Source organism: Nakaseomyces glabratus, chromosome E, assembly GCF_010111755.1.
Source record: "Nakaseomyces glabratus chromosome E, complete sequence".
Taxonomy (NCBI): Eukaryota; Fungi; Ascomycota; class Saccharomycetes; order Saccharomycetales; family Saccharomycetaceae; genus Nakaseomyces; species Nakaseomyces glabratus.
In genome coordinates, this window is record NC_088955.1 from 666,763 (window position 1) to 692,203 (window position 25,441).

A 25,441-nucleotide genomic window follows, 5' to 3' on the forward strand; every position below is an offset into this window, starting at 1 on the left:
ATAGGTAACGAAATACATTGGTTTGCCACCAGCTTAAATTTCATTCAGTACACTAGCACATGAATAGGAATAGAAAGGGTAGATCAGTATCCTGAAAGCCGACAGTATACTGCAGACATAAGCAACCATTGGAAACTTTGTAATTCCTACACTTACTCGAATTCAAGCTGGTACAAAATAGCAAACCATTAATCTAAGCTTTGTTTGTTTCATTTATACATTTGATAAGGCAATTTCGTCTCCGTTAAGGTGTATTAGAAACAAAGAGAGAATAACATAACCCAAATTAAGGCTAATTGCCATTATACAGCGTGGTATTTTTATCATACACTAACTGAGTGTGAGTAAAACCTTCCAAAACAGTACAAATAATATGGCTCCAAAAGAAGACTGGGAGAAATATAAGGCTCCCGTAGAATCCGACGATGATAATAAACTGAAGGATGACAAGTCAATTCCATTAACTGAAGGTGACATTCAAGTATTAAAGACATATGGTGCTGCTCCATATGCTGCAAAACTTAAGGAAACAGAGAAGGATTTGAAGGAGATTGAACAACGAATCAAGGAAAAATCTGGTATTAAAGAGAGTGACACTGGTCTTGCTCCGTCACATCTTTGGGATATTATGGGTGACAGACAAAGGTTAAGTGAGGAACATCCACTACAAGTTGCTCGTTGCACAAAAATCATAAAAAGTAGTGCTTCTAATGAGGTTTCTGATGAGTCCGCTGTTAACGGTGCTAATACTACAAACTCAGCAACTACTGGCTCAGGAAACGATGGAGACGCTGAAGGTGATGATGACGAAGATGCCAAATACGTGATTAACTTGAAGCAAATCGCAAAATTTGTCGTAGGGTTGGGTGAGAGAGTCTCTCCCACAGACATAGAAGAAGGTATGAGAGTTGGTGTTGATAGATCCAAATATCACATAGAATTACCATTACCACCCAGAATCGATCCTTCAGTTACAATGATGACTGTGGAAGAAAAACCAGATGTTACATATAGTGATGTGGGTGGTTGTAAAGAGCAAATAGAAAAGCTACGAGAGGTTGTTGAATTACCGCTATTATCCCCCGAAAGATTTGCCACATTAGGTATAGATCCACCAAAGGGTATTTTATTATATGGACCTCCAGGTACAGGTAAGACTTTATGTGCAAGAGCTGTGGCTAACAGAACAGATGCCACATTCATTAGAGTTATCGGTTCCGAATTAGTTCAAAAGTATGTTGGTGAAGGTGCTCGTATGGTTAGAGAACTATTTGAAATGGCCAGAACAAAGAAAGCCTGTATAATATTTTTTGATGAAATTGATGCAGTTGGTGGTGCCAGATTCGATGATGGTGCAGGTGGTGATAATGAAGTGCAAAGAACAATGTTAGAACTGATTACACAACTAGATGGTTTTGATCCTCGTGGTAACATTAAGGTGATGTTTGCTACCAACAGACCCAACACTTTAGATCCAGCTCTATTAAGACCAGGTAGAATTGACCGTAAAGTCGAGTTTTCACTTCCTGATCTGGAGGGTCGTGCTAACATCTTCCGTATCCACTCAAAGTCTATGAGCGTTGAACGTAATATAAGATGGGAACTGATTTCAAGACTATGTCCAAACTCTACTGGTGCAGAACTAAGATCAGTATGCACAGAGGCTGGAATGTTTGCAATCAGGGCTAGAAGGAAAGTGGCTACAGAAAAAGATTTCTTGAAAGCTGTCGATAAAGTCATCAACGGCTACAAGAAGTTTAGTTCAACATCTCGCTACATGCAATACAACTAGACTACTACCCACTTATGTAGAAAATAGTCATATATACAGTAATTATTTACATTTCCAATTTTTTACCTGACTCCCTCATTTCTGATAGTTGTTGTAAAAGCAACGCACTCAATACACATTTGCCTCATCTGCAATGGTATGACAATCATACAATATTTATGGTAGTACCAGCCAACTGTATTTCGATTTTATAATTGACAAATTGTACTTTATATCACTACTCACCCGCAATTAAGCTCAAACTAAAGGTAAAAGTATTATGTATGACACTTGAGAAACTATCTGCTATTCCTGTAAGTTGTCTCCCTGCCGGCACTTTTTCACCAACCCCTTGCTTCTTCTATCATAGTAGTTCTTACGACCCCCTTCTCTTCTCCCTAGCCTTTCGTTGATGTACTAACGTTTCAAAATGGTGAAAGAATAGCATTTACAATTCATGACCTTTGAGTCTTCAGTCACGGAATAAGGACCTCCTGCAAAAGGGTTGGGATTAAGAGTACAAAAATGTCAGAATGACTTACAGTTCTTCGTCTAAACCAGGAGTGTTGTGTTATACATATCATAGTAAAGATAAAGAGGAAATTAAATAGTTAGTGCAATCGTTTTTACTGTCTGCCTATCCACCTAAACTTGACATATCAGAGAAAACTACAACAGGGTTTCTGAGTTGTGTATAAAATAGAAACAATAAATGAGTTCCGAATTAGAGGTTTTAAAAAAAAAGGTCTCAGACTTACAAGAGCTGGTCCAGAAGCAGAACTTGCTTATCTCCAAGACTGGTAAGAATGTGCTAGAGTTACAAATTGCAAAACAAAAAAGTGATGTGGACAATTTTGGTCCTTCTAGGGCACAAGTAACTGCTCAATTCGATTCCACCGATTTTGCCACTAACGATGATTTAGTTCAATTGGTTGCCGAATTACAAGGTGAGTTGAACGTGATAGAGGAGAGATCCATCAGAAGGTTGGTCAACTCTACTAAGACTGATCAAGATGCTACTTTGGCACCTATACCCAACGCTGATGGGGAAGCACCATCTCTAACAGATGAAATGTTCCCTCACACACTAAAAGAATTTGAGGAAATGGATGATATTCGATTGTACAGACTGGCCAAGTTTTATGAAAAATTGCCTTTGACTATGAAAGAACAGGAAGATTTTGACAAAGTTCTAGAAGGTAAGGTAGAAGATCTACACATCAGTAAACTATCTGACGAAGATATCACCAAAGAACTGAAGAAGTTATCAAAGGATGAACTAGACGATGCTTTCAACGATATCGCAAGATATCTCGGATTGCGCTCAAGAAGAGGCACAGGTATCTGGTAATGCTACTGAGCTTGTAGTTAATTCTAAGACATTTAATTATTTTACCATTAAATTAAATATATTAAAAGTGATAGTACGTTAAATGAAAATCAATGTGTGATATATTTGAGGTGATAACTGTATTAGATACAAAATCCACAATTTATGTAAGTTACAATCAGTAATATATGCAATTTATGGAGGTGATAATTAACTAAGTGCCGAGGCTTCAGATTAAATCAAGTTATTTATGTAAGCTGTCAATATCACTATTAATTGGTTAACTTCTTATTTTCTTGACTTTTTCATGCTATCAAATGCTTTGTCATCATTCTTTCTCTTGATTGCTGCCCTTTCTTGCATATTAGGTTGAAGAACACGCATATTGGGAAAGGTTTCCAAATCACTTTCCTTAATAATCTTCTTCCATTCCCACCTTTTCCGTATATATTTCTCTAGCTGCCAATTCTTCCAGACTTGTCTTCCATAAACACTGTTTTTCACCATCTCAGAGTTCTCTACTAAAGCTGCTGCAATCCGTTCCTTATATAATGTCAGCTTTGCTGTAAAATCCCAAAGCTTATCGACAATATGAGATCCATAAGCATTGCATGCCAACTTTACAATATCCTTAATTAAAATGTTTAGTAACAATTTCCTTTTGATTATATCAACACGTTGAACTTGCAATACATGCTCAACAACATGAGAAAAAACACCGTGATAACACATCTGCAGTAACCTTTCTTCTGGAAGATTCAACATACTCTCAATAGCTACTTCTAGGAATTTATCATCAAAGTCAATCAACTCCTCCAAAAATATCGATCTTCTCCTTTCTTCAGCAGTTGGCCAGTCATCTTTGGTATTGCCCAATGTGGAGCTAGCCAGCAAAAGACAGCTTTCCAGAATATTCTTCTCCGATGAACCGTCTGGATAATACTTTTTCATGAGCTGACCTATGACTTCATCCCTCTTATAGTTATTCTGCTTGATACATGCATTAATGATTGTTGTACCAAAATCCATGTTTGAATTCAAAAGAATACTCAAATCCGGAAGTAAAGCATCTAGGATTTCCTTTACTTCTTTATCTTTCATATTTTTTAGCAAAGATTGAATTACAAAAGCACCAGTAGTATCTCTTTTTGCTAACCTGACAATTTGATCTTTAATGTAGACTCGATATAGCCTCTCCACATATTTTGTTTTAGCAAAACTTATCACATTCTCCAAAAAATGAGATCCTACTGGGTCAGAAAGTAGATATTCCATAAAAGATTGTTCCTTGGCGTCTTTTTCATCATTTGTATTGAAAGCAAGTCGCCAAAATGATCTATCTCTATCAAATATACCTTCAACTTGTATGATAAGCTGGATAACAGGGGAGGCTACTTTATCAACACAAAACTCTCTGAATTTCGTTATAACCGTTGGGTTAATTTCTGCTTTTGGTTTTGCATGGCCAGTTAAATCGGAATATAAATCATTTAACATCATTTTCAGCTCAGATTTAAATGATTCAGGTGTTTGATATACTTTATTGAAGTCTTCATTATCCTTTAAATCAATCATTTTCCTTGCAATTTTCGATTTTTTTGAACGTACTATTGAATTATTTTGGGTTGTACTTGGTAATGTTTTCGAGGAGAGAATTAATATTATTAGCCTCAAAACATGAGAAGCATATTGATGATTAATCATGCTTTTCAAGTGTGGCTTTATTTCATTGAGCATAAATAAAAATAAAGATTCCATAGGAGCAAAGACATCACTTCCATCAACAGAGGCATCCATATTATCAAAATGTGGTGTGATTAGTTCTTTTTCCACCAAAGATGCACTTCTGACCAATAATGTTTCGACCACATGTGATGCATACTTATGACAGGATATGTTGTAAAAGTTACCATTAAAAGCTTGGAATAGCTTTTTTAACTGAATATCATTACAATTTAAAATTAGTCTTTCCATTAGTTTAGAACATATTTGTGAAGTAACAAGTTTCAATTCCTTACCCTCAGCTTCCTGAATAACATTAGTGACAAATTGTGCCTTTTCTTCCTCAGTTTCAAAAGTGTCTAATGATAAGGTAGCCTCTGTTTGCTTAAAGTACTCTAATTCGTCCCTATCTAACACACCAAAGAACATTTGTGGGTTACTAGTATCTGACTCTGGATGACCATCGTAGTTGTAATTCTCACTTATTTTCTCACTATCTTGTTCTGGATGAAATTCTTGATCCTTGATCTTCTTTTCCAGTTTCCTCCCTCTTGGCTTACCCATAATGTCTAACTTGATATCTTTTTTATTGAATTATGTGTTATTATTACTAATAAGGTTGCAAGATATTTCTTCCCAACTCTTAAATAACAACAATTCTGAATATATAACTACATAAAGGAATTTTACTTTTTTCAAGCTCATCGCAAATTTTCTTCTCAAACAACAACAGATGGAAAAATTCAGATTTTGCGTGAATTGGGAAACTCTCGCTTTCGTGAATTGAAGACACTTGATCTGAACCGCTAGATAAACAGCGATTATCATATAGCATAGGGATTAAACACAATCTAAAACAAGTAGTTTTTGTCTATTGAAGAGCTATTTAAATCGGTTCATACGCATTCATTATTAACATATTGTAATTGAATTTAACTGGATAAAAAAAATACAAGCCCTCATTAGTGTTAGTGCTTCAGATTAACTTAGAAATTATACGCCTGACTACACCAACTCATTTAGCCAAGAATTCAGAATTCAGAATATTTAAGATGATGCATTCTGAGCCGCAAAGAATAAAATTTTTGACTTTCAATACTTGGGGGTTGAAGTATGTTTCAAAGCATAGACGAGCAAGATTAAGGGCATTGGCAGAAAAATTAGCAGGACATCAGAATAGCAACATTAAATCACTACCTAATAGTGAAGATCTCTATGCAGATAATGATTTTGAGGATTATGATATAGTTGCACTACAGGAAATCTGGTGCAAGGAAGATTGGGATTATATTGTAGAACAATGTGGTAAGATTTTTCCTTACTATAGATGGTTTTATTCTGGAATACTGTCAGGCCCTGGATTGGCAATACTTTCAAAAATTCCGATTGAATCAACGTTTTTGTACAGATATCCAATTAATGGGAGACCAAGTGCTATTCATAGAGGGGATTGGTATGTTGGCAAATCGATTGCAATTACTACATTACGTAACAGAGAGAATCCGACTACACCCATTGTCATTATGAATAGTCATATGCATGCACCTTATTCATTGACTGGTGATGCTGCATATAGTTGTCATCGATCATGCCAAGCGTGGGACTTTGCAAAATTGGCAAAAATATACAGAGAGGCTGGTTATGCTGTAGTTATTGTTGGTGATTTGAATTCTCGTCCAGGATCGTTACCTCATAATATTTTAACGAAAGAGGCTGGATTAATTGACTCTTGGGAACAATTGCATGGAAAACAAGATTTAGAAAAGATTAGAACGATGAATGCAATGGATCAATTGGTTTATGCCTGCACAACATGTGATTCTACTCTTAATACTTGGAGAGCCAACAGGAGACCTGATGAGGCTTGTAGATTGGACTATGCTTTGGTTGATCCAAGAAGATTGACTACGATTAAGACTGGCATCAAGTTTACGGAGCTTATTGATGGCGTCGGTAGTTTTTCGGATCATTTTGCTTATAGTTGCACACTAGAGGTATTAAGAGACAATAACGTTAAAAAACTGCAGACAGAATTATCTGATCGCATTAAGATCCATGAAGACTTGGAGTTATGTATAGAGGATTATCTAATAACGGCAAGAAAACAAAAATTTTTACGTGGGCTTCATTTTTGGATGTCAGTATTTCTCATGATAAGTTGTGCTGTTGTTACAACTTTCACCAGTAATGTAGCTGGGTGGTCATCGATATTTTGGGTTTTATTTGCAATAGTTGTTGCAGTCACTGGTGTTATAGATGGCATGATATCCTTCCTATTTGGAAGGTCTGAAATCAGAGCATTATGGGAGGTTCAACATGAGGTAAAGGATTCAAAGAGATATCTTGAAGAGATGTCTGCCTAACTTCTTATCGTAAAATCAGAATGTTAGAACTACTTAATTATTATCGTTATAGAGTCCGCAGCAAGCTAGTCCTTGAAAGTATTATTTGAGTTGTGCTGGCGAGGCCTATCATTAAAACTTCCATATCTAAAAACCGAGTGTAAGTATATAATTTAGAACAAGGTGAATCAACAAGGTGTCACTATGTAGAACTGAATAGATGGAGGTTCTAGATACAACCAAAATGTTATAGACACAGTCAAGGTATGTATGTGCATCTGATTTATTTTTATGACAATACGTATAAGTGGAAGGTTAGAGATGTAATACCATATTGCTGAGAAACAATACGCAATCATCCTTCAATATGCTTCATATGCTTCTCTTGATTCACTTCTTTGATTAGCAACTAGATCAATATATTACCATCATTGCGTGAGACAGTATTCCAGCTGTTAGCTGTATTGTTAATAATCATCGAGCTATACAAGCCTTACAACAGAGAGTTTAATAGAACCATGGAAGTATAAGATATTTAAACGTAGCCGAATTATTACGATAAAGGGCTTGTATATCAATCGAAGCAATGTTAGGACGTATATAAACCTTTGTAATGTTAAAACTTCCCCTCCCCCTTACCAAGTTTTAGTAATGGCGTTCGACAGTACTACTTATACTTGAAAAAAGCTGGTAATATTCCTGTAGAACAAAAAATGCTATCATACCAAACTAGTAACGTTTTAATTCGTTTCTTTTTATTTTCACAGTGTTGACAAATTTCAGCAAGATGCAAATTTGCATATTGTTGTTTCGCGTTTCTATCCGGATTGCCATTGCGATTTGCACTTTTACGAGTTTACATAATCAGGCAATATCATAGCTTTAACGGAAAAGCTACCAGAAGACCTTCTTACCCATAGCCAACAATGGAAAAAAACTTCTGCTGTGCATATTATTGTTACTATCTCAAAATGTTGGAGCACCTTATTAGAGATGGTATTGATACCTCAACCGACGTTTAAACCCATAAACGAAGTCCTAGCCAACTATTTTATTGTAAGTCTATGTCCTAAATGGGTAAATTTCTGGTTTACCAAGAAATTTAGCTACAGTTTGACTGCCATTTGGGCTATGTTGATGCAAGATCGTGGGAATCCTGTACCCCGGCCTTACGGGAAAAAGTTAAGATCTAAAGATATAGTTTAACAAATGGTATCTATTCGTTTAGATAACAGTATCTATTTATCTATTCAGAGAAATTTCAATTCTCGTTGTTATGCTTGGACTATTAAATCTAAGAGTAGGTATGATCTGAAGGCAATAAGTAATCTGTCTTGGACAGTTTTTAGATAATCTGATTAATCCATGCAACCTTTACGAGCTTCCCACTTATATACCAGTTCATAAGACTGCTTGAATGCTAAGTGAACGAGTCCATCTGATTGACAATAATTCTTCCAATACTGGCTATTTATTATGATGAAATGGCATGTATATATCTTTGAGACAACTACCGTGAGGGGATTTCAACCTATACATCATTTGATGCCATAATTGTAATGATAAAGTATCATATAATATTGTACTTTATTCAAACGAATATTCATTTATTATGAAAATAGCAGCTAAACATGGCATCGTTTAAACGTTGCTATACATCTACGAGTGCTCAGATCTTGAGTATATAAAGTAATGCCTCTGATCTGATAAAAAACTACCTTCAACAAATGGGATCTCCTATATACAAAGATTGATACCCATGAATTAGTGTAAAGCATTCAATTATCATTCTTTATCAAAAACTAAACTACAACAGTATGAAAGCGATTGACATTCGCAACATTGTAGTTGCCGCTCTCACTATTTTCATAGACCAGGCTAGAGCAGCAACAATAAAAGAGAATACATATTACTCGGGTGAATTACCTTCTGAAGGTTTCACTGTTAATTCAAACCAATTTTTAGCATTGGTTAACACCAAAACAGTTAATTTTGCAGGTCCTTTGACTATCAATAAAGATGCAAGTGTTTTTATTGGTAATGAGAATGCTGCAAATGGTGCAATTAGCTCTACTTTCTCAATAAATGGTGACATCAACAACTATGGTACCATCGTTCTGGACAATAGAAACTCTTCTGATGCAGCTTCGGTATCATGGACAGCAAAAACCTTTAATAATTATGGTTCTATGTTTTTTAATGGTGCCTCCGCTGTTGTCCAAAACTCTTTTGTGTTGACTGGCCAGACTGAATTGGTAAACAAAGGTCTAATCCAGTTCACCCAACAACCTACAAACTGGGATGCGGTTGGAAGCGTAAGCTCACCATCTTTAGTAAACGAAGGTACAATTTGTCTGAAGAACATGAAAACTCAAACTATTAGTTCTATTTCAGGCAGTGGTTGTATTGTTATTGGAGAGAACTCAATATATGATATGCTGTCAATTTCTCACGGTACTGTTGGTTCACAAATGATTTACCTTTCTTCTACTTCTTCCGAATTATATGCAGAGAGTGATGCTAAGACCGACAATATTGTTGTTGCTGGCTTTGGTAATGGGAATGTTATTACATTTAGAACATCGATTGACCCATTTAGAGGCAAATGGTCTTATGATGGTAAAACCGGAATCTTAACTGTTAAAGTCTGGCCTTCAATGACTCATATCTTTAATATAGGATTAGGTTATGATTCCAGCAAATTTGATTGGAAGCAAATCGATAACCATTGTACTCCAACATTAGTGAATAATGCCATTTACTACAAAGGACCTATCCCAGATGGTGCAAATAAACCTGATAAATGCTTACCTTGTGTTGATCATATACCATGGATTCCAAAAATCGAAGAAACGACCCAATATGAAGGTTATGATGGTTCTCAAACTACAACTGCTTCAACAAAGGTGGAAACTAAAACTGGTAATGACGGTTCTGTTACAGAGCAATTTACTTATTATGTTAAAACACCAGCTACTCGACTAGCGTCCACTCAATTTAGCTTAGGTAAAGGGTCCAAAACTACAACTGTAGAAACACAATTGAATACTTTTACTGGAAAAGACGGAAAAGAAACAATCGAAACAATTTTTATTGTTGAAACCCCTGTTATTAGTACAGCTACAACAAAGTATACTCTTGGAAAAGGCTCTGCTACCACGACGGTGAACACAGAATACACGACGGATATAGATAGTGATGGAAAGGAAACGGTCAAAGCAATATACTTTGTCGAGACACCTGCAGTCTACATCTCATCTACAATGATTACAAATGGTACAAATTCTCATACAACCACAATTAACACTGAAATTAGAAGTTTTGTAGGAGTTGATGGTAAGCAGACAATTGAGACAATATATCTTGTTGAAACTCCAACAAAGTCTCTATTAGAACCAACCTCATCTGAGTTTTTATTTTCTTCAAGTTTTGAAAAAAAAAGTTCTTCGTATCCTACAAGTTCAAGCTCAACACCTGCTGCACATTCATCAAGTATTGCTCATAACTCTACATTTACTACAAGTGCCTCAGAAAGTTTTTCCTATCCAATATTAGAATCAACTTATACAACACATTACAGTTCCGATGATTGGTTTGTAGAGAAAATTGTTTCCTATTATGGTTCAACAGGACCAGATGGCAATATCGTACAAGCTACTGGAACCGCCTACTTTAGAGAAAGAGTAGATGCTCAACCTGTATTTCAAGGTGCATCTTCTAGTTCTTTTGTGAATCATAGTTCCTCTACTGAACAAAATACGATTTCTGGTAGTGGTATATTATCCAGTTCAAACCCATCTCTCTCTGTCTTGCCTTCAGATGGCAGTGACAGTAGAACTTCTTCCAAAATTAATACATCATCGACGAGTAGCAAATATAAATCAAATTATCAAAACCTAACAGCCAGTGAATCGAGTTCTGATTTTACAACCACTAAAACTCTTACAACGTTTACTACTAAGACAACGACTCATTGTAGTGAAAATAAGTGTTCCATATTTACTACCACTATAGAAATTGTTGATACAATCACAACTACCGACTGTCCTCTATCTCATGCAACCACTTCCACTACTCTAATCGACACTATAAGTTCCAATGATTTCACCACTTATTCAAGCTTTTTCCAACCAAAAGATAGTGATAACCTTGTAAATAGCAGCCGTTACTTGAATGACACAGGTTTTAACAAACCAGAGCAAGGCAAAATCGATTCACAATCCATTGAACAAGAAACGATAGCTAACATAATAACTACTACAACAACAACTACCACTGATGCAATTTCTACAGCTATTCATGATTATATTGACAGAACTGTTACAGAAAAGGTACTAAAGACTATTTATGAACAAGGTACTGAAGCGGAACCTACCAATACCTCAAGCAAACTATCTACCATTGTGAAGACCGAACCAACGAGCACAACAACAAGGACAACTCTTGATAATAAGTCAGGAAAACTTGTTCCACCGGCAAGTTCATCTAGATCGGTTACTGCCACATCAAGTCTGCCTGTCAAACAATCAGGGAAAATTTCAATTTCTTTATCTAGTGTAATTACTTCTCAAGTCGAAGTTGAACAACTGCCCACTTATAGAAACCATTCACAAGCTGAAACACAGATTCTAGAACAACAATCTAATATGGGAAGCTCAGTAATTCTACCTTACTGGACCCTTGCCATTTTTTTTATCTTTCACCATATAATATAACACATTAATTAATATCTATAGATTAAATTTTACATCCCCAAGCACAAATATTATTTAGATTAGTTATCCTTTGCACTGTATTTTATAAAAGGTTAATAGTTTAGATAACAGCGAACTATTCTGTAATATCCCTCATAATAGTTTTCCAGAAATGCATGATTAGTTAGAGTTTTGACACATTGAATTTCTGCCATTTTTTCTCTAGTTACTTTAGCATTCTATAATTACTGATAAAAGTATAGAATTCCTGACTTCCTGAATACTGCTAAGCCTCGCACGTAATGAATAGCAAAAAAATACAAACAACAGCAATATTTAATTTCTTGATTCTAGAATTGGTCTAAAATACCTCGTTCATATTAGTTTTTTGTTTCTTCATTAGGTAGCAGCTTTTCTACGTCATCTAGGGTACAGAAGAGTTTTTTCTCATCTCTTCATTTTTCTTTTCCTTTTTGTCTGTCACAATTACTTTTTTCTTCTTTCATGTCACTGTTGCCTGCCAGATGCGATCTTGCATTTTTCGGTACGGTGCGCATATTCACCACTAGATGTTCTCTGTGAGAAGTTTTAGCTAGAAAAAGCGTTGGAACATCATAGACGAGGGTTCCTGACAACTTAATGGCAACAAAGTAATACAATACAAGGATGGAAAAAAACATAACAAAGAGTGTGGTGTTCAAGATTTCTATTGAGGGCTTTAGATGATATTCTATCATTGCGTCCCCGTTAAGAATATGTTGTCTTGAATGTAGTACCAGTAAAAAACCACTGAATACTCGTAAGCTATCTAACACTACTTATGCGTAAAGTTGCAGCTATTACCTTAGCTTTCAATACATAAAAATAAACAAATACAATAAATATACTCATACATATACATAATGAGAAACCTAATCTTATCTGCTAAGTAACAAAGTTTTACATATAGGTGTCTCGATGTTTGTGATATTCGCTATTTGTTGTCGATTTTAGATATTAATTCATAATATACTATACAAAAATACATCTGACAGCAGATATTGGAAAGAAAGTAACACTTTCTGTCGAATGATACCATTCAACATTCTTGTTTCCGGTAAAATATGAAGCATTGTCTGCGTTATAAAAATACATCTAGTCAACCTTTCAACTAGATACTATTAATGAACTTCGATAATCACTATTCGTAAATTGTCAATAGAGAGATAGATATTAATGACAGATCGTTAAGGAACACTATTGGATCACTTTCAACACCAAATGCTTCTGGAAAGAACAGAAAAGGTGTTGAAACTCAACAATTCACTCTACTACCAGTTTCAAGATAACTCGCGAACACACTTAAAATATGAGAATTGTACCTGGCTAATGCATAGGTTTGTGCTGTTAACTTTTCTTGGCTAACATTTAAAGGTGCTCATTTTAAATCGAGTTTATTAATAAGGAAGAGATTAGATCGAAGTCAATATTTATAGTTGATATCAAATATAGCAATAAAAAATAGATACATTTTTCTAAAAGCATCATATTTATGTTTAATGTATTATGTCAAGCTTGAACATTAAAACATTTAAAAATATACTTACAGTGAAAATTGCAAAACATACTGGTGTGTCAGCCCAATAGTAGTAGTTAATACCATAAATCAAATAGTATTAAGATGTTTATGACGAAAACATAACGTATAGCCATATATCCATGAAAGTCTAGCGAAGTAAGCTACTATGGCCTAAACCATAAAGTCTCTTTAGAAAGCAACTCTGAAAAATATGTGATTTGAAACCATAAATGTAATGATACCGGTATGGATTTTATTGAGAGATAAGAAATTTAGCTGTATACTGAACCTTTTTGAGTTACTACCGCCTTAAATTGGTAACGCAGAAAGCAAATAACAAAAACATCTCAATGAATGCTTGTGATCTGGACACCGCAACTTTCTAAAGATGACATCACTACGAGTTGAATTATCAACACAAAAAATATCTAGTTAACGTCACAACTGTTAACGGTAATAATCCTAATTAAGAATATTACTGAAAAATTTGATAATGACATTAAAAAATATCAATAATAAATTTTTACTCGGCATTAGCTGATTAACCTCCGCACTGTCAAGGAATTTGCATTTTCTTTTTTTTTACTTTTTTTGGAAAGTGATCGAAGAGAACAAGAAAAAATCTAATGGAATACTAAGAAAATGTTGTGACAATGCAGAATTTTGGTATTTTGTACTGGGGAAGAAAAATTCATCTCAGACTTGTATGTGTCACTTAGCAGGGTACCAAAAAGAACATCGAAAATGGCATCCGCATCGAAAAGGGCATCGAAAAGGGCATCGAAAAGGGCATCGAAAAGGGCTTCGAAAAGGGCATCGTAAGAACATCAACAAACATCATCGAAGAAGGCATTGCAGCATTTACAGAACTCAAGCTATTTGATTGCAAAACGAGCCTTGCAATTCTTTCTTTCTTTTTTTCCTATTGTTACCATGCTATGTTTTGTAGGCAATAATAATGCACTTATGACAGAAAATAGCGGGGAAATACGTCAATGAAAGCAATGTTTGCATTTACTTTCCACAATTCTGAATCTGAGCAGCTATCAACAACTCATTAAATGTGGGCTTATGACCTGTACTATCTACTCAGTCAAATACAGCAATTTGTAAGCATTATGTACTGAATACTCGGTGAACGATCTCCTTTTTCTGCTCTTTCGATGGCATTCTTCCATAGGTACAGAGACGCTACTGCATATTATTAGATATCTAGTAAAATACCAATTACCTGTTCTGGCACGGAGAAGTTTTTCTGTGGAAGGACGCTCTTTTGCTAGTAACTTACCGAATTTTATCCAGTACATGCCAGTTGCGATTTAGCTGTCTAAAAAGATACAAGAATCAATTCAATACAATCTGATGTAGAAATAAACATCCAAGAGGAAATAAAACTTACAAATCCGATGTTCTAAAGATAACGGAGCTACTAGATAGAGATTTAAAGAACATTAGTGAAAATCAGTACATTTCCCTTTTTTTTTTTTTTCAATTATAGAAGTCTGGAATTGTGAAGTTAGCAAAAAACGCTAGAAAGCATATTCCGTACAATTAGAATAAGTCTCTGAAGTATAGTATTATATTCACATGGGTTTCACAATATAGAAAATTTACTATCAAAGTACCAGATCCACTCTATTCAAAGCTGACTTTTATTTTTTTATTTTTTTCCACGCAATACATCTAAATCCATCAACGTACCTACTAAGGTTCCATGGCTGAATGGCAGTATTAAATCTGTTTATTATAATACAGTAAAATAACCAAGAGAAACCTTCAAACATATAACGTTTTTATCATCCACGTCAGCTGCAGGATCAATTACAAATTGCAAATAACGGTTTCCAACAATTAGAATAAAAAGAAATTTTATTCCAAATTCTAATAACTCATCGCAAGCATGCGATCATAATATGGACTCTAACTCTAAACTGGAACACTAGAAAATTTTTCTCTGTATTTCGAAAGTTATTTCAAAATAGCTGTGCGATATCGCTGATACAAACAATTAAAACCATTAGCAGATTTATTTACTCTATCCTACTATTTCTTTTTTGAAATACATATGAATTAGAGCATTGAGAAAATGAATATTATTTCGGTATGCATATTGGACCGTTATCTTTACTATATAAACATGTCTACCCAAATCATTTTCAATTATCAGATTCACATTTGCCTTCACAAAGCTTTTTCTTCATTCTTGAGATTTAGTCTTTGCAATTAACCAAACTAAAACAATGATTTTAAATCCAGCTCTATTTTTGAATAAATGTGTATGCATTTACACTACTCTCATTTTGCTCCTATTAACGAATGGTGGTTATGCTACATCTTCCAATGATATCAGTTTAGCATCAAAAGATCCCACAACCTTTCCTCTAGGGTGTTCACCAGATATAACAACACCCAAAAAAGGACTATCAATGGAACTTTATTCCTATGATTTTCGGAAGAAGGGTTCGTACCCATGTTGGGATGCAGCATATTTAGATCCCAATTACCCTAGAACTGGCTATAAAAGCCACAGACTTCTAGCAAAAGTTGATGGTGTTACCGGCAATATAAATTTCTATTATCATGCAACTAAAGGATGCACACCCCAATTAGGTCACTTACCCGCAAGCTATAATTACCCTAAGCCATTAACAATGACCAATTTTACTATGTTACTTTATGGTTACTTCAGACCAAAAGTAACTGGCTTCCATACATTTACCATATCTGCTGATGATCTATTATTTGTAAATTTTGGAGCTGGCAATGCTTTTGATTGCTGCAGAAGGGATTCAAGCGCAGATCATTTCGGAAATTATCAAGCCTACGCCATCTGGGGCTCAAAAACAGCTAAAGATGAACTAACAGTACATTTAGATGCGGGCGTATATTACCCTATTAGGTTATTTTATAATAACAGAGAATATGATGGTGCACTCAGTTTTACATTTAAAACAGAATCAAACGAAAACACTGTTAGTGACTTTTCAGAGTATTTTTTCTCTCTCGATGACACAGAGGAGGGCTGCCCAGGTTTAATCAGCTACGATTCTTCTTGTGCTTCTGTTAAAACATCTAAAATAATTGGTATTGATTATCATACAGAGACTCCAAATGAAAACTTAGTTCCAATAACCAAAACAATTTATCATCTTGGAATACCATGTACTGGTACTACTACTACACCCCTATGTGGCTCTGGGTTTTACGATCCACTAGCAAATAAGTGTGTAACAATAAACACATCATCTACTTCATCTGTGACAAAAACAACTTCACATACAACTTCCAAAGAAGTTTCGTTTCATTCAAGTATCAGTTCGCAGAAGACTCTAATTCCCAAGAGTATACCTAGCCCATACGGACCAATAAAATCACAGTCTATACCAACAGAAATGGAAACATCATCAGAAATATCATCAAGCGAGTATGCTTTCTCAGATGTGATTAGTACACCCTCCCATTCGCCATACACGAAGAAACATAGTTCGTTGAATAGTAGCAGTTATACATCAACTGTTATACACAGTCTTACATCGTATTCTATCTCTCAGGGTATTTTCTCCACTAGCCTTAGTGAGCAAAATATTACATCGAAGTCTTCTACAGATAAATTTTCAACTGCAACATCAATGAGCAATAGTATTACACAATCAAGTATTATAATATCCCAATCCTCAACAAACAATGAAAACTATACAACGACTTCAATGCATACTTCCTCCGATAAAATTTCAACTGAAACCTTGAACAATTCAATTAGTACAACAACCAGTATATTATTCAGTAATTCCAGTACCATATTAAAAAATAACACAACAATAATATCCTCAGATAAAGATACACATTATCATCCTGTTAATCCTACAATTGTATGTTCTACAAACAAAACCGAAATTATTTGTGCTTCAATAACTCAACCTTCAATATCTAATTCGAATAATCACTGGAGCTCATCTGTCCTAAGATTCAACAGCACAACGGTTCGTTCAACACTTCCTTCATCAGCAGGCTCTAATGAAACCTCAATAAACGTACCTTTCTCATCTAGCACCGAGAGCAATGCCAGTACGAGTTCTACCTCAACCTCCAACAGCAAAACGGTGCGCTCAACACTTCCTTCATCAGCAGGCTCTAATGAAACCTCTATAAACGTACCCTTCTCATCTAGCACCGAGAGCAATACCAGTACGAGTTCTACCTCAACCTCCAACAGCAAAACGGTGCGCTCAACACTTCCTTCATCAGCAGGCTCTAATGAAACCTCTATAAACGTACCCTTCTCATCTAGCACCGAGAGCAATGCCAGTACGAGTTCTACCTCAACCTCCAACAGCAAAACGGTGCGCTCAACACCTTTTTCATCAGCAGGCATTATCATGACCAGCTTATCACAAAGAAATAATAAATCGGCTAGCAGTTACGCTAGTTCTAATTCTAAATGTTACAATACTGCTGATTCATGTCGCAAGGTACATAGCACCCCATCATATCTACTAACTAGTAGTTACACATCTGAAGGTGTTGATTATGACTGTTCGTTAGTCTCAACTAAATTAAAAATCAATGATACTAATTGCCTGAATAACAAACATACCACAAAATCCTGTTTGAAAACTTCTGTTACTACAACAATACCAACACTTGAAATAAAAACCGCAAGAAAATCCTCCTCCAATACTATTGGCCTCCATTCATACCCCACTTCCAGTCCCAACAAATCAATATCATCAGCACCAATTATAGGCTACATTTCATCCTTTAAGACAATTAAAACAGCCAGTCCATCTTACCAAACTTCAGATCTCACAACTATCACAACTATAACAAGCTTAAACAATCCAGGTTCAACAGCAGTGGAGAATACACACGAATCCAACGATAAATCCAGAAAGACTAGTAGTAATGATATCTCTTCGAAGCATAGCGTAATCAAGGAAACCAAAGACGCTGTAGAATCATCGAACAAATCACATCAAACAAACACACTCAAATGTAGTTCAATTATCATAGCAAGCTCTTCACACAACAGTTATGAGTCTTTAGGTGGAACAACATTAACTTTGACATTAAGTAAAGTATATTCGCCACAGAATAATGACACCTTACCATTTTTGGAAATATCTGAAGTGAACCCATCGCGTACAGTACTTCCTGAAAGTTCTAAAATGATGCAATATTTAACATCAACAGAAGAGAGGAATAAAACAGCGAGGAACACAATAGCAACAAACATCGTCAGTATAAGTACATTCCACTTCGAAGGAGAAGGAAATGCTATTAGAATGGGATACACTCAACTTTTGCTTATGTTGATAGGCATAATAGTGATGAACATAGGGACCTAAAACCAGGAAATATAATAACTTCCATAGTTTAGCATTGTAAAAGCTGTGGTGGCTGTTTTGTTTCACTGCAATCTTTCTTGCAGGCGGATCACATCACCATCCGTTTTTAACAGTGTATATTGCCTAGGTAGCATCCATCATCAATACCCTTTATATCAGAGCTTTATACAAATAATATTCCTGGTCACACTTGAAATGAGAGATATTATAAAAAACTTCGGGTGGTATCATAAGTTTCAGGGTTTTTGGTTTACATACGAAGCCTAATTTGCCTTTTCTATTCTCCCAGAGAATTCAACTTTTGAGCAGGGACCATTGTTTTCGCGATTTTCAAAAGCAAGAGAAAGTTAGAGCAAATCACGAAAATCCAGAAGATATAAGAAATCTCGAATTAAACTTCCATAATAGGTCAATTGTCAAAAAAAACTCGAAACAACTTATTATTCTAAACGAATATGATCATATGCACATACCGTTCCACGAATATGAGAGTTTATACGACTATGGTGCAAGGCTTAACATGCCGCTCATACAGGCACAGAAGTATATAAACGAAGGAGAAGAGAAGATAAGATATAACTAGGTAGGTAACGGACTATTGTAATCTTTCAGGTGAAAAGAAACCGAGTTAGGCTTATTAGAACCAGTTTATCTGCCAAAGATAAAAGGTATAAAGGAGCCCTCATTGATAATAGTCCATGAAGTTAGACCAAAGTTCTAGTATCTTATTCTGTATAATAAAAGAGGATAACCAGTATAATTTCTATAATATACCCTTAGAGTTTTGAATTAATATCTTATCATCATGTCTTCTAAGTATAACTGGACACAAGAACTAACTACTCCACAAAATCGTCTTAGACTATCGCAAAACAGTGTGATAGATACTTGAACACGAATAGTAGTGATGGGGCCTATCTTCACTTAAACATTAGTGTAAAGCATATTCAATTTTATTGACCAAAACAATAAAAGTAATTAAAACTGTAATTACGAAATTTACATGATAAGTCAGATTATTGCACCCGATATGTTTCTTTCAAGAAGATAATCTCATGGCCGTATAGCATATATAACAGTTTAGGGCAGTCCCAATTGTAAGCAGTTACATAGATTGCTAACAGGAAGCTTTATGATCTATGTAAAATCCAGTGTTCTAATCGCCTCTAAAACTTTTTTTAGCTAATGTTAGATTAATTCTAATACTACATTCCTGATAATCTGTAAATGATCACAAGAGAGTCTTGTTGCTCGAACAACTGTCCTCGATAACATCTCAAAGTTCAAAACCAAATTCTGTTGGTTAAAAATATTGTGATATTAAGTTTAGACTTATCAATGTCTTCAAAATCATACACTAAAATATCCAAATGTATAGAGGTAGTGTATTCGCAAGAAACACGGCCTAAGACAAGTAAATTTTCAGAAATAATTTTTAGTATAGATTATAGCTTTGATATCAAGCAAGATGTTATTGGTAATGAACATAACTATTATAATTAAGTCCAAGTAAAGAATCTCTTTTAATACAATAAATTGATCAGAATCGTAACTGGATTGATATCAGTAAAGCAGTATATATCAAAGTGCCCAAACAAAGATTAAATGAAATAAAACACCTTCACATAAGTTTCAATTGCATTCAAAAAGGTTTCCGAAAAATTTGTAGAATAGTGTCCAACATATTGTTATATCTAAAAAATAGTTTATCATCATATAGAGGGCCACATTGTTTATATAGTACATAACTTTCGTTTTTTTTAGATGTCCCATTTAGGGAGTCTGACTTGCAACAAAACACTGCTCGAAAATTTCGAATAATACAACTTAAAATCTGGTAGAGTTTATTGAATTTTAGGTACTGATAAAATTTTTATAATATGTTGAAAAATGGTATAACTGCTCATTGTCACATCCACTCAAATGTCGTCAACTATTAACGAATGCAATATAAAAAGACACTAGCTAAGTCAGTATTTCATTTCAAATTTGTTGATACTCTGGAAAGTACAACAAAAAAAAAAAGATAATCTAATTGTCCTTGAAAATATTGAACAATCCAGAAGCTAAACATCCTAGACATTCAAAAACAAAAAGTTTTTAGGGATATTATCTGACATTCTTTAGTTATTTTAAAAAATACAAACAGGTACATACATTATACATGTATATGACATATCGATCTTATGCCATCATACATGAATTTATTGAGATCCTATACTAATATTGGAGCAACCAATACTGTTATGATAGTCCAGATAAATATTGACGATAAATGAGCAGCCCTAAATCCTTCACCTTTGAATATCGATGGTACAGATTGCACACTAGTAATAGAAGTAGATATTGAAGGTGATAGATTACCATTGCCGTTGTTGCCAGAACCACTGCCGTTTGGAGATGGTGTGTTGCCGTTGTTGCCAGAACCACCGCCGTTTGGAGATGGTGTGTTGCCGTTGTTGCCAGAACCACCGCCGTTTGGAGATGGTGTGTTGCCGTTGTTGCCAGAACCACCGCCGTTTGGAGATGGTGTGTTGCCGGTGTTGCCAGAACCACCGCCGTTTGGAGATGGTGTGTTGCCGTTGTTGCCAGAACCACCGCCGTTTGGAGATGGTGTGTTGCCGTTGTTGCCGGAACCACCGCCGTTTGGAGATGGTGTGTTGCCGTTGTTGCCGGAACCACCGCCGTTTGGAGATGGTGTGTTGCCGTTGTTGCCAGAACCACCGCCGTTTGGAGATGGTGTGTTGCCGGTGTTGCCAGAACCACCGCCGTTTGGAGATGGTGTGTTGCCGTTGTTGCCGGAACCACCGCCGTTTGGAGATGGTGTGTTGCCGTTGTTGCCAGAACCACCGCCGTTTGGAGATGGTGTGTTGCCGTTGTTGCCAGAACCACCGCCGTTTGGAGATGGTGTGTTGCCGTTGTTGCCAGAACCACCGCCGTTTGGAGATGGTGGCCTAATAGTGGTAGTAATGGTTGATATTATTCCATTTGTGAAAGTAACCGTTCTTGTCGAGACTGAAGGTGTGATCGCTATATTACCAACTGGTGGGACACTGGAAGTACCAACATTGCCGTTGTTACTGGGCTTGCTGCCAGTCAGGGTGATGGTGGTGGTGCTCTTGGAGACGGTTGTGGTGTATGGTGGAGGCAGTGAGAAGGAGTCGGAGTCGCCGTTGTTGCCGGGCTTGCTGCCAGTCAGGGTGATGGTGGTGGTGCCTGTGCGGGTGTGGCCGTCGGAGTCGGTGGATGGGAAGAAGGAGACGATGTCTGTTTCTGTGGTGGTGCTCTTGGAGACGGTTGTGGTGTATGGTGGAGGCAGTGAGAAGGAGTCGGAGTCGCCGTTGTTGCCGGGCTTGCTGCCAGTCAGGGTGATGGTGGTGGTGCCTGTGCGGGTGTGGCCGTCGGAGTCGGTGGATGGGAAGAAGGAGACGATGTCTGTTTCTGTGGTGGTGCTCTTGGAGACGGTTGTGGTGTATGGTGGAGGCAGTGAGAAGGAGTCGGAGTCGCCGTTGTTGCCGGGCTTGCTGCCAGTCAGGGTGATGGTGGTGGTGCCTGTGCGGGTGTGGCCGTCGGAGTCGGTGGATGGGAAGAAGGAGACGATGTCTGTTTCTGTGGTGGTGCTCTTGGAGACGGTTGTGGTGTATGGTGGAGGCAGTGAGAAGGAGTCGGAGTCGCCGTTGTTGCCGGGCTTGCTGCCAGTCAGGGTGATGGTGGTGGTGCCTGTGCGGGTGTGGCCGTCGGAGTCGGTGGATGGGAAGAAGGAGACGATGTCTGTTTCTGTGGTGGTGCTCTTGGAGACGGTTGTGGTGTATGGTGGAGGCAGTGAGAAGGAGTCGGTGTTGCTGTTTGAACTACCGCCATTTGGAGAAGGTGGGGTTACAGTAACTGTAACAGTTGTGGTGCTACCGTTGGATAAAGTAACCGTTCTTGTTGAAATTGAAGGACTGACAATGCTAGGAGATGGGTTCACAGAAGATGGGTTGACGGAAGATGGGTTCACAGAAGATGGGTTGTGTGATGGGTCAGCTGGAGAAGGATCGGCCGGCTTGCTTGAAGGGTTGACAGAGGATGGGTTCACAGAAGACGGGTTAACGGAAGATGGGTTGTGTGATGGGTCAGCTGGAGAAGGATCAGCCGGCTTGCTTGAAGGGTTGACAGAGGATGGGTTCACAGAAGATGGGTTAACTGAAGATGGGTCAGCTGGAGAAGGATCAGCCGGCTTGCTTGATGGGTTGACAGAGGATGGGTTCACAGAAGATGGGTTCACAGAAGATGGGTTGTGTGATGGGTCAGCTGGAGAAGGATCAGCCGGCTTGCTTGAAGGGTTGACAGAGGATGGGTTCACAGAAGATGGGTTGTGTGATGGGTCAGCTGGAGAAGGATCAACTGGCTTGCTTGAAGGGTTGACAGAGGATGGGTTCACAGAAGATGGGTTGACGGATGATGGGATCACAGAAGATGGGTTAACGGATGATGGGTTGACTGAGGATGGGTTCACAGAAGATGGGTTGTGTGATGGGTCAGCTGGAGAAGGATCGGCCGGCTTGCTTGAAGGGTTGACAGAGGATGGGTTCACAGAAGACGGGTTAACGGAAGATGGGTTGTGTGATGGGTCAGCTGGAGAAGGATCAACTGGCTTGCTTGAAGGGTTGACAGAGGATGGGTTCACAGAAGATGGGTTGTGTGATGGGTCAGCTGGAGAAGGATCGGCCGGCTTGCTTGAAGGGTTGACAGAGGATGGGTTCACAGAAGATGGGTTGACTGAGGATGGGTTAACGGAAGATGGGTTGTGTGATGGGTCAGCTGGAGAAGGATCAACTGGCTTGCTTGAAGGGTTGACAGAGGATGGGTTAACGGATGATGGGTTGACTGAGGATGGGTTAACGGAAGATGGGTTAACTGAAGATGGGTCAGCTGGAGAAGGATCAACTGGCTTGCTTGAAGGGTTGACAGAGGATGGGTTCACAGAAGATGGGTTGTGTGATGGGTCAGCTGGAGAAGGATCGGCCGGCTTGCTTGAAGGGTTGACAGAGGATGGGTTCACAGAAGATGGGTTGACTGAGGATGGGTTAACGGAAGATGGGTTGTGTGATGGGTCAGCTGGAGAAGGATCAACTGGCTTGCTTGAAGGGTTGACAGAGGATGGGTTCACAGAAGATGGGTTGTGTGATGGGTCAGCTGGAGAAGGATCGGCCGGCTTGCTTGAAGGGTTGACAGAGGATGGGTTCACAGAAGATGGGTTGACTGAGGATGGGTTAACGGAAGATGGGTTGTGTGATGGGTCAGCTGGAGAAGGATCAACTGGCTTGCTTGAAGGGTTGACAGAGGATGGGTTAACGGATGATGGGTTGACTGAGGGGGAGCTGCTGCTGGAAGATGAGGAAGAGCTGCTGCTGGAAGATGAGGAGGAGCTGCTAGATGATTTATTTTCTTGACTTGGTGTTGGAAGAGGTTCACATACATCTCTAATGGGGTTATAAAATTCACCTTCACATTTTTGTGTTGGCTGTTCTGGATCACATGGGACACCAATTTCGTAAATTGTTTTTGTAATAGGGACAATATTTCCTTCCTGTTTGTCAACAGTTGTACTAGAGGTTAAAATAGTTGATGATTTCACATCAGCGCAGTGGTAGTTATAGTTAATATTACCTGGACATTGCTCTTCATCAGAAGCAGAGAAAAAATAGCTGGTAAAGTCATGAATGATTTCCTTATTAAATTCTGTACTGAAAGAAAAATCTAAAACTGCATTGTTGTCCCTATTCACATAGAACAATCTAATAGGATAGTATATGCCAGAAACAAGAAATACAGTAAGATCAGCTGTAGCCTTGTCAGTTCCCCAAATCGAATACGACTGATAATTACCAAAATTGTCTAACGTTGATTCGGCTCTACAACAATCAAATGCATTTCCAGCACCAAGATTCATAAATAACAAATCGTCGGCTTCAAGGTTAAACGTGTGGTAGCCGGTCACCTTTGGCTGAAAATAGCCATATAATATCATTGTAAAGTTTGTGTAAGTTAATGTGTTTTGATAATTGTAGTTGCTTGGAAGATTACCACTTAACACACGACAAGGATCGTTAGGCTTCAAGTCAATATCAATTCTTCCGTTTACTCCTGTAATGTCAGCGAGTTTGCGCTCTTTTTTGTAGCCTGACCTGGGGAAATCTGGATATTGGTAGGTATTATATGCACAGCCTGGTACTGGATGCCCATAGGAGTACAGTTTCACAGCCAAACCCGGCTGTGTTTTTAGTACTTGGGGTGAACAACCCATTGGAAAACTTGTCGGATCCTTGGATTTAGGAAAGTATTTATCACTTTGCATTGCACCTAAATTTTGGGCGTTCAATGCCTGCAGAAAGAACGTCCAACAAAACAGTGCTATTTTCCAGTTCATATTAGGTTCAAATAGTATGTTTCTTGTATGATATTTTTTTTTGTAATTATAAGAGAAAATTTCCATCTAAATTAAAGATGCCAAATTGGGTGTTGAACTGGCAAGAGTTCACTTTTATATATACTTTTTTTGTTTTTTTTTGAATGAATATTGCTTGCCATTTTGGATACTCAAATTATCATTACCTTACTGACTTAGTCACAAATAGCATGGTATCGTCAAGGTATTCTCTTTAATTTGAAAATAGTGGAGATTACTTATCTCAGT

At 37.3% G+C, this 25,441-nt stretch overlaps 7 protein-coding genes across 7 annotated transcripts; 5 read left to right on the forward strand and 2 right to left on the reverse strand.

The window, feature by feature from the left end:
- Positions 1–373: 373 nt before the first annotated feature.
- On the forward strand, positions 374–1,792 carry RPT1 (proteasome regulatory particle base subunit RPT1; the record flags this gene model as incomplete). Its single annotated transcript, XM_445972.1, has 1 exon — positions 374–1,792. One exon carries the CDS (start codon positions 374–376, stop codon positions 1,790–1,792), a length of 1,419 nt encoding a protein of 472 aa, XP_445972.1.
- A 691-nt stretch (positions 1,793–2,483) lies between these two features.
- Positions 2,484–3,122, forward strand: MRP8 (Mrp8p; the record flags this gene model as incomplete). Its single annotated transcript, XM_445973.1, has 1 exon — positions 2,484–3,122. The coding sequence occupies one exon, from the start codon at positions 2,484–2,486 to the stop codon at positions 3,120–3,122; it is 639 nt and encodes a 212-aa protein (XP_445973.1).
- Positions 3,123–3,389: 267 nt separating this feature from the next.
- Positions 3,390–5,387, reverse strand: NOP9 (RNA-binding RNA processing protein NOP9; the record flags this gene model as incomplete). Its single annotated transcript, XM_445974.1, has 1 exon — positions 3,390–5,387. One exon carries the CDS (start codon positions 5,385–5,387, stop codon positions 3,390–3,392), a length of 1,998 nt encoding a protein of 665 aa, XP_445974.1.
- Positions 5,388–5,875: 488 nt separating this feature from the next.
- Positions 5,876–7,186, forward strand: ISC1 (inositol phosphosphingolipid phospholipase; the record flags this gene model as incomplete). The annotated part of the gene is made up of 1 exon (XM_445975.1): positions 5,876–7,186. One exon carries the CDS (start codon positions 5,876–5,878, stop codon positions 7,184–7,186), a length of 1,311 nt encoding a protein of 436 aa, XP_445975.1.
- Positions 7,187–8,982: 1,796 nt separating this feature from the next.
- Positions 8,983–11,880, forward strand: GVI51_E06281 (uncharacterized protein; the record flags this gene model as incomplete). Its single annotated transcript, XM_445977.1, has 1 exon — positions 8,983–11,880. One exon carries the CDS (start codon positions 8,983–8,985, stop codon positions 11,878–11,880), a length of 2,898 nt encoding a protein of 965 aa, XP_445977.1.
- Positions 11,881–15,657: 3,777 nt separating this feature from the next.
- EPA1 lies at positions 15,658–18,762 on the forward strand (the record flags this gene model as incomplete). Its single annotated transcript, XM_445979.1, has 1 exon — positions 15,658–18,762. One exon carries the CDS (start codon positions 15,658–15,660, stop codon positions 18,760–18,762), a length of 3,105 nt encoding a protein of 1,034 aa, XP_445979.1.
- A 2,215-nt stretch (positions 18,763–20,977) lies between these two features.
- EPA2 lies at positions 20,978–25,240 on the reverse strand (the record flags this gene model as incomplete). Its single annotated transcript, XM_445980.1, has 1 exon — positions 20,978–25,240. One exon carries the CDS (start codon positions 25,238–25,240, stop codon positions 20,978–20,980), a length of 4,263 nt encoding a protein of 1,420 aa, XP_445980.1.
- Positions 25,241–25,441: the final 201 nt, after the last annotated feature.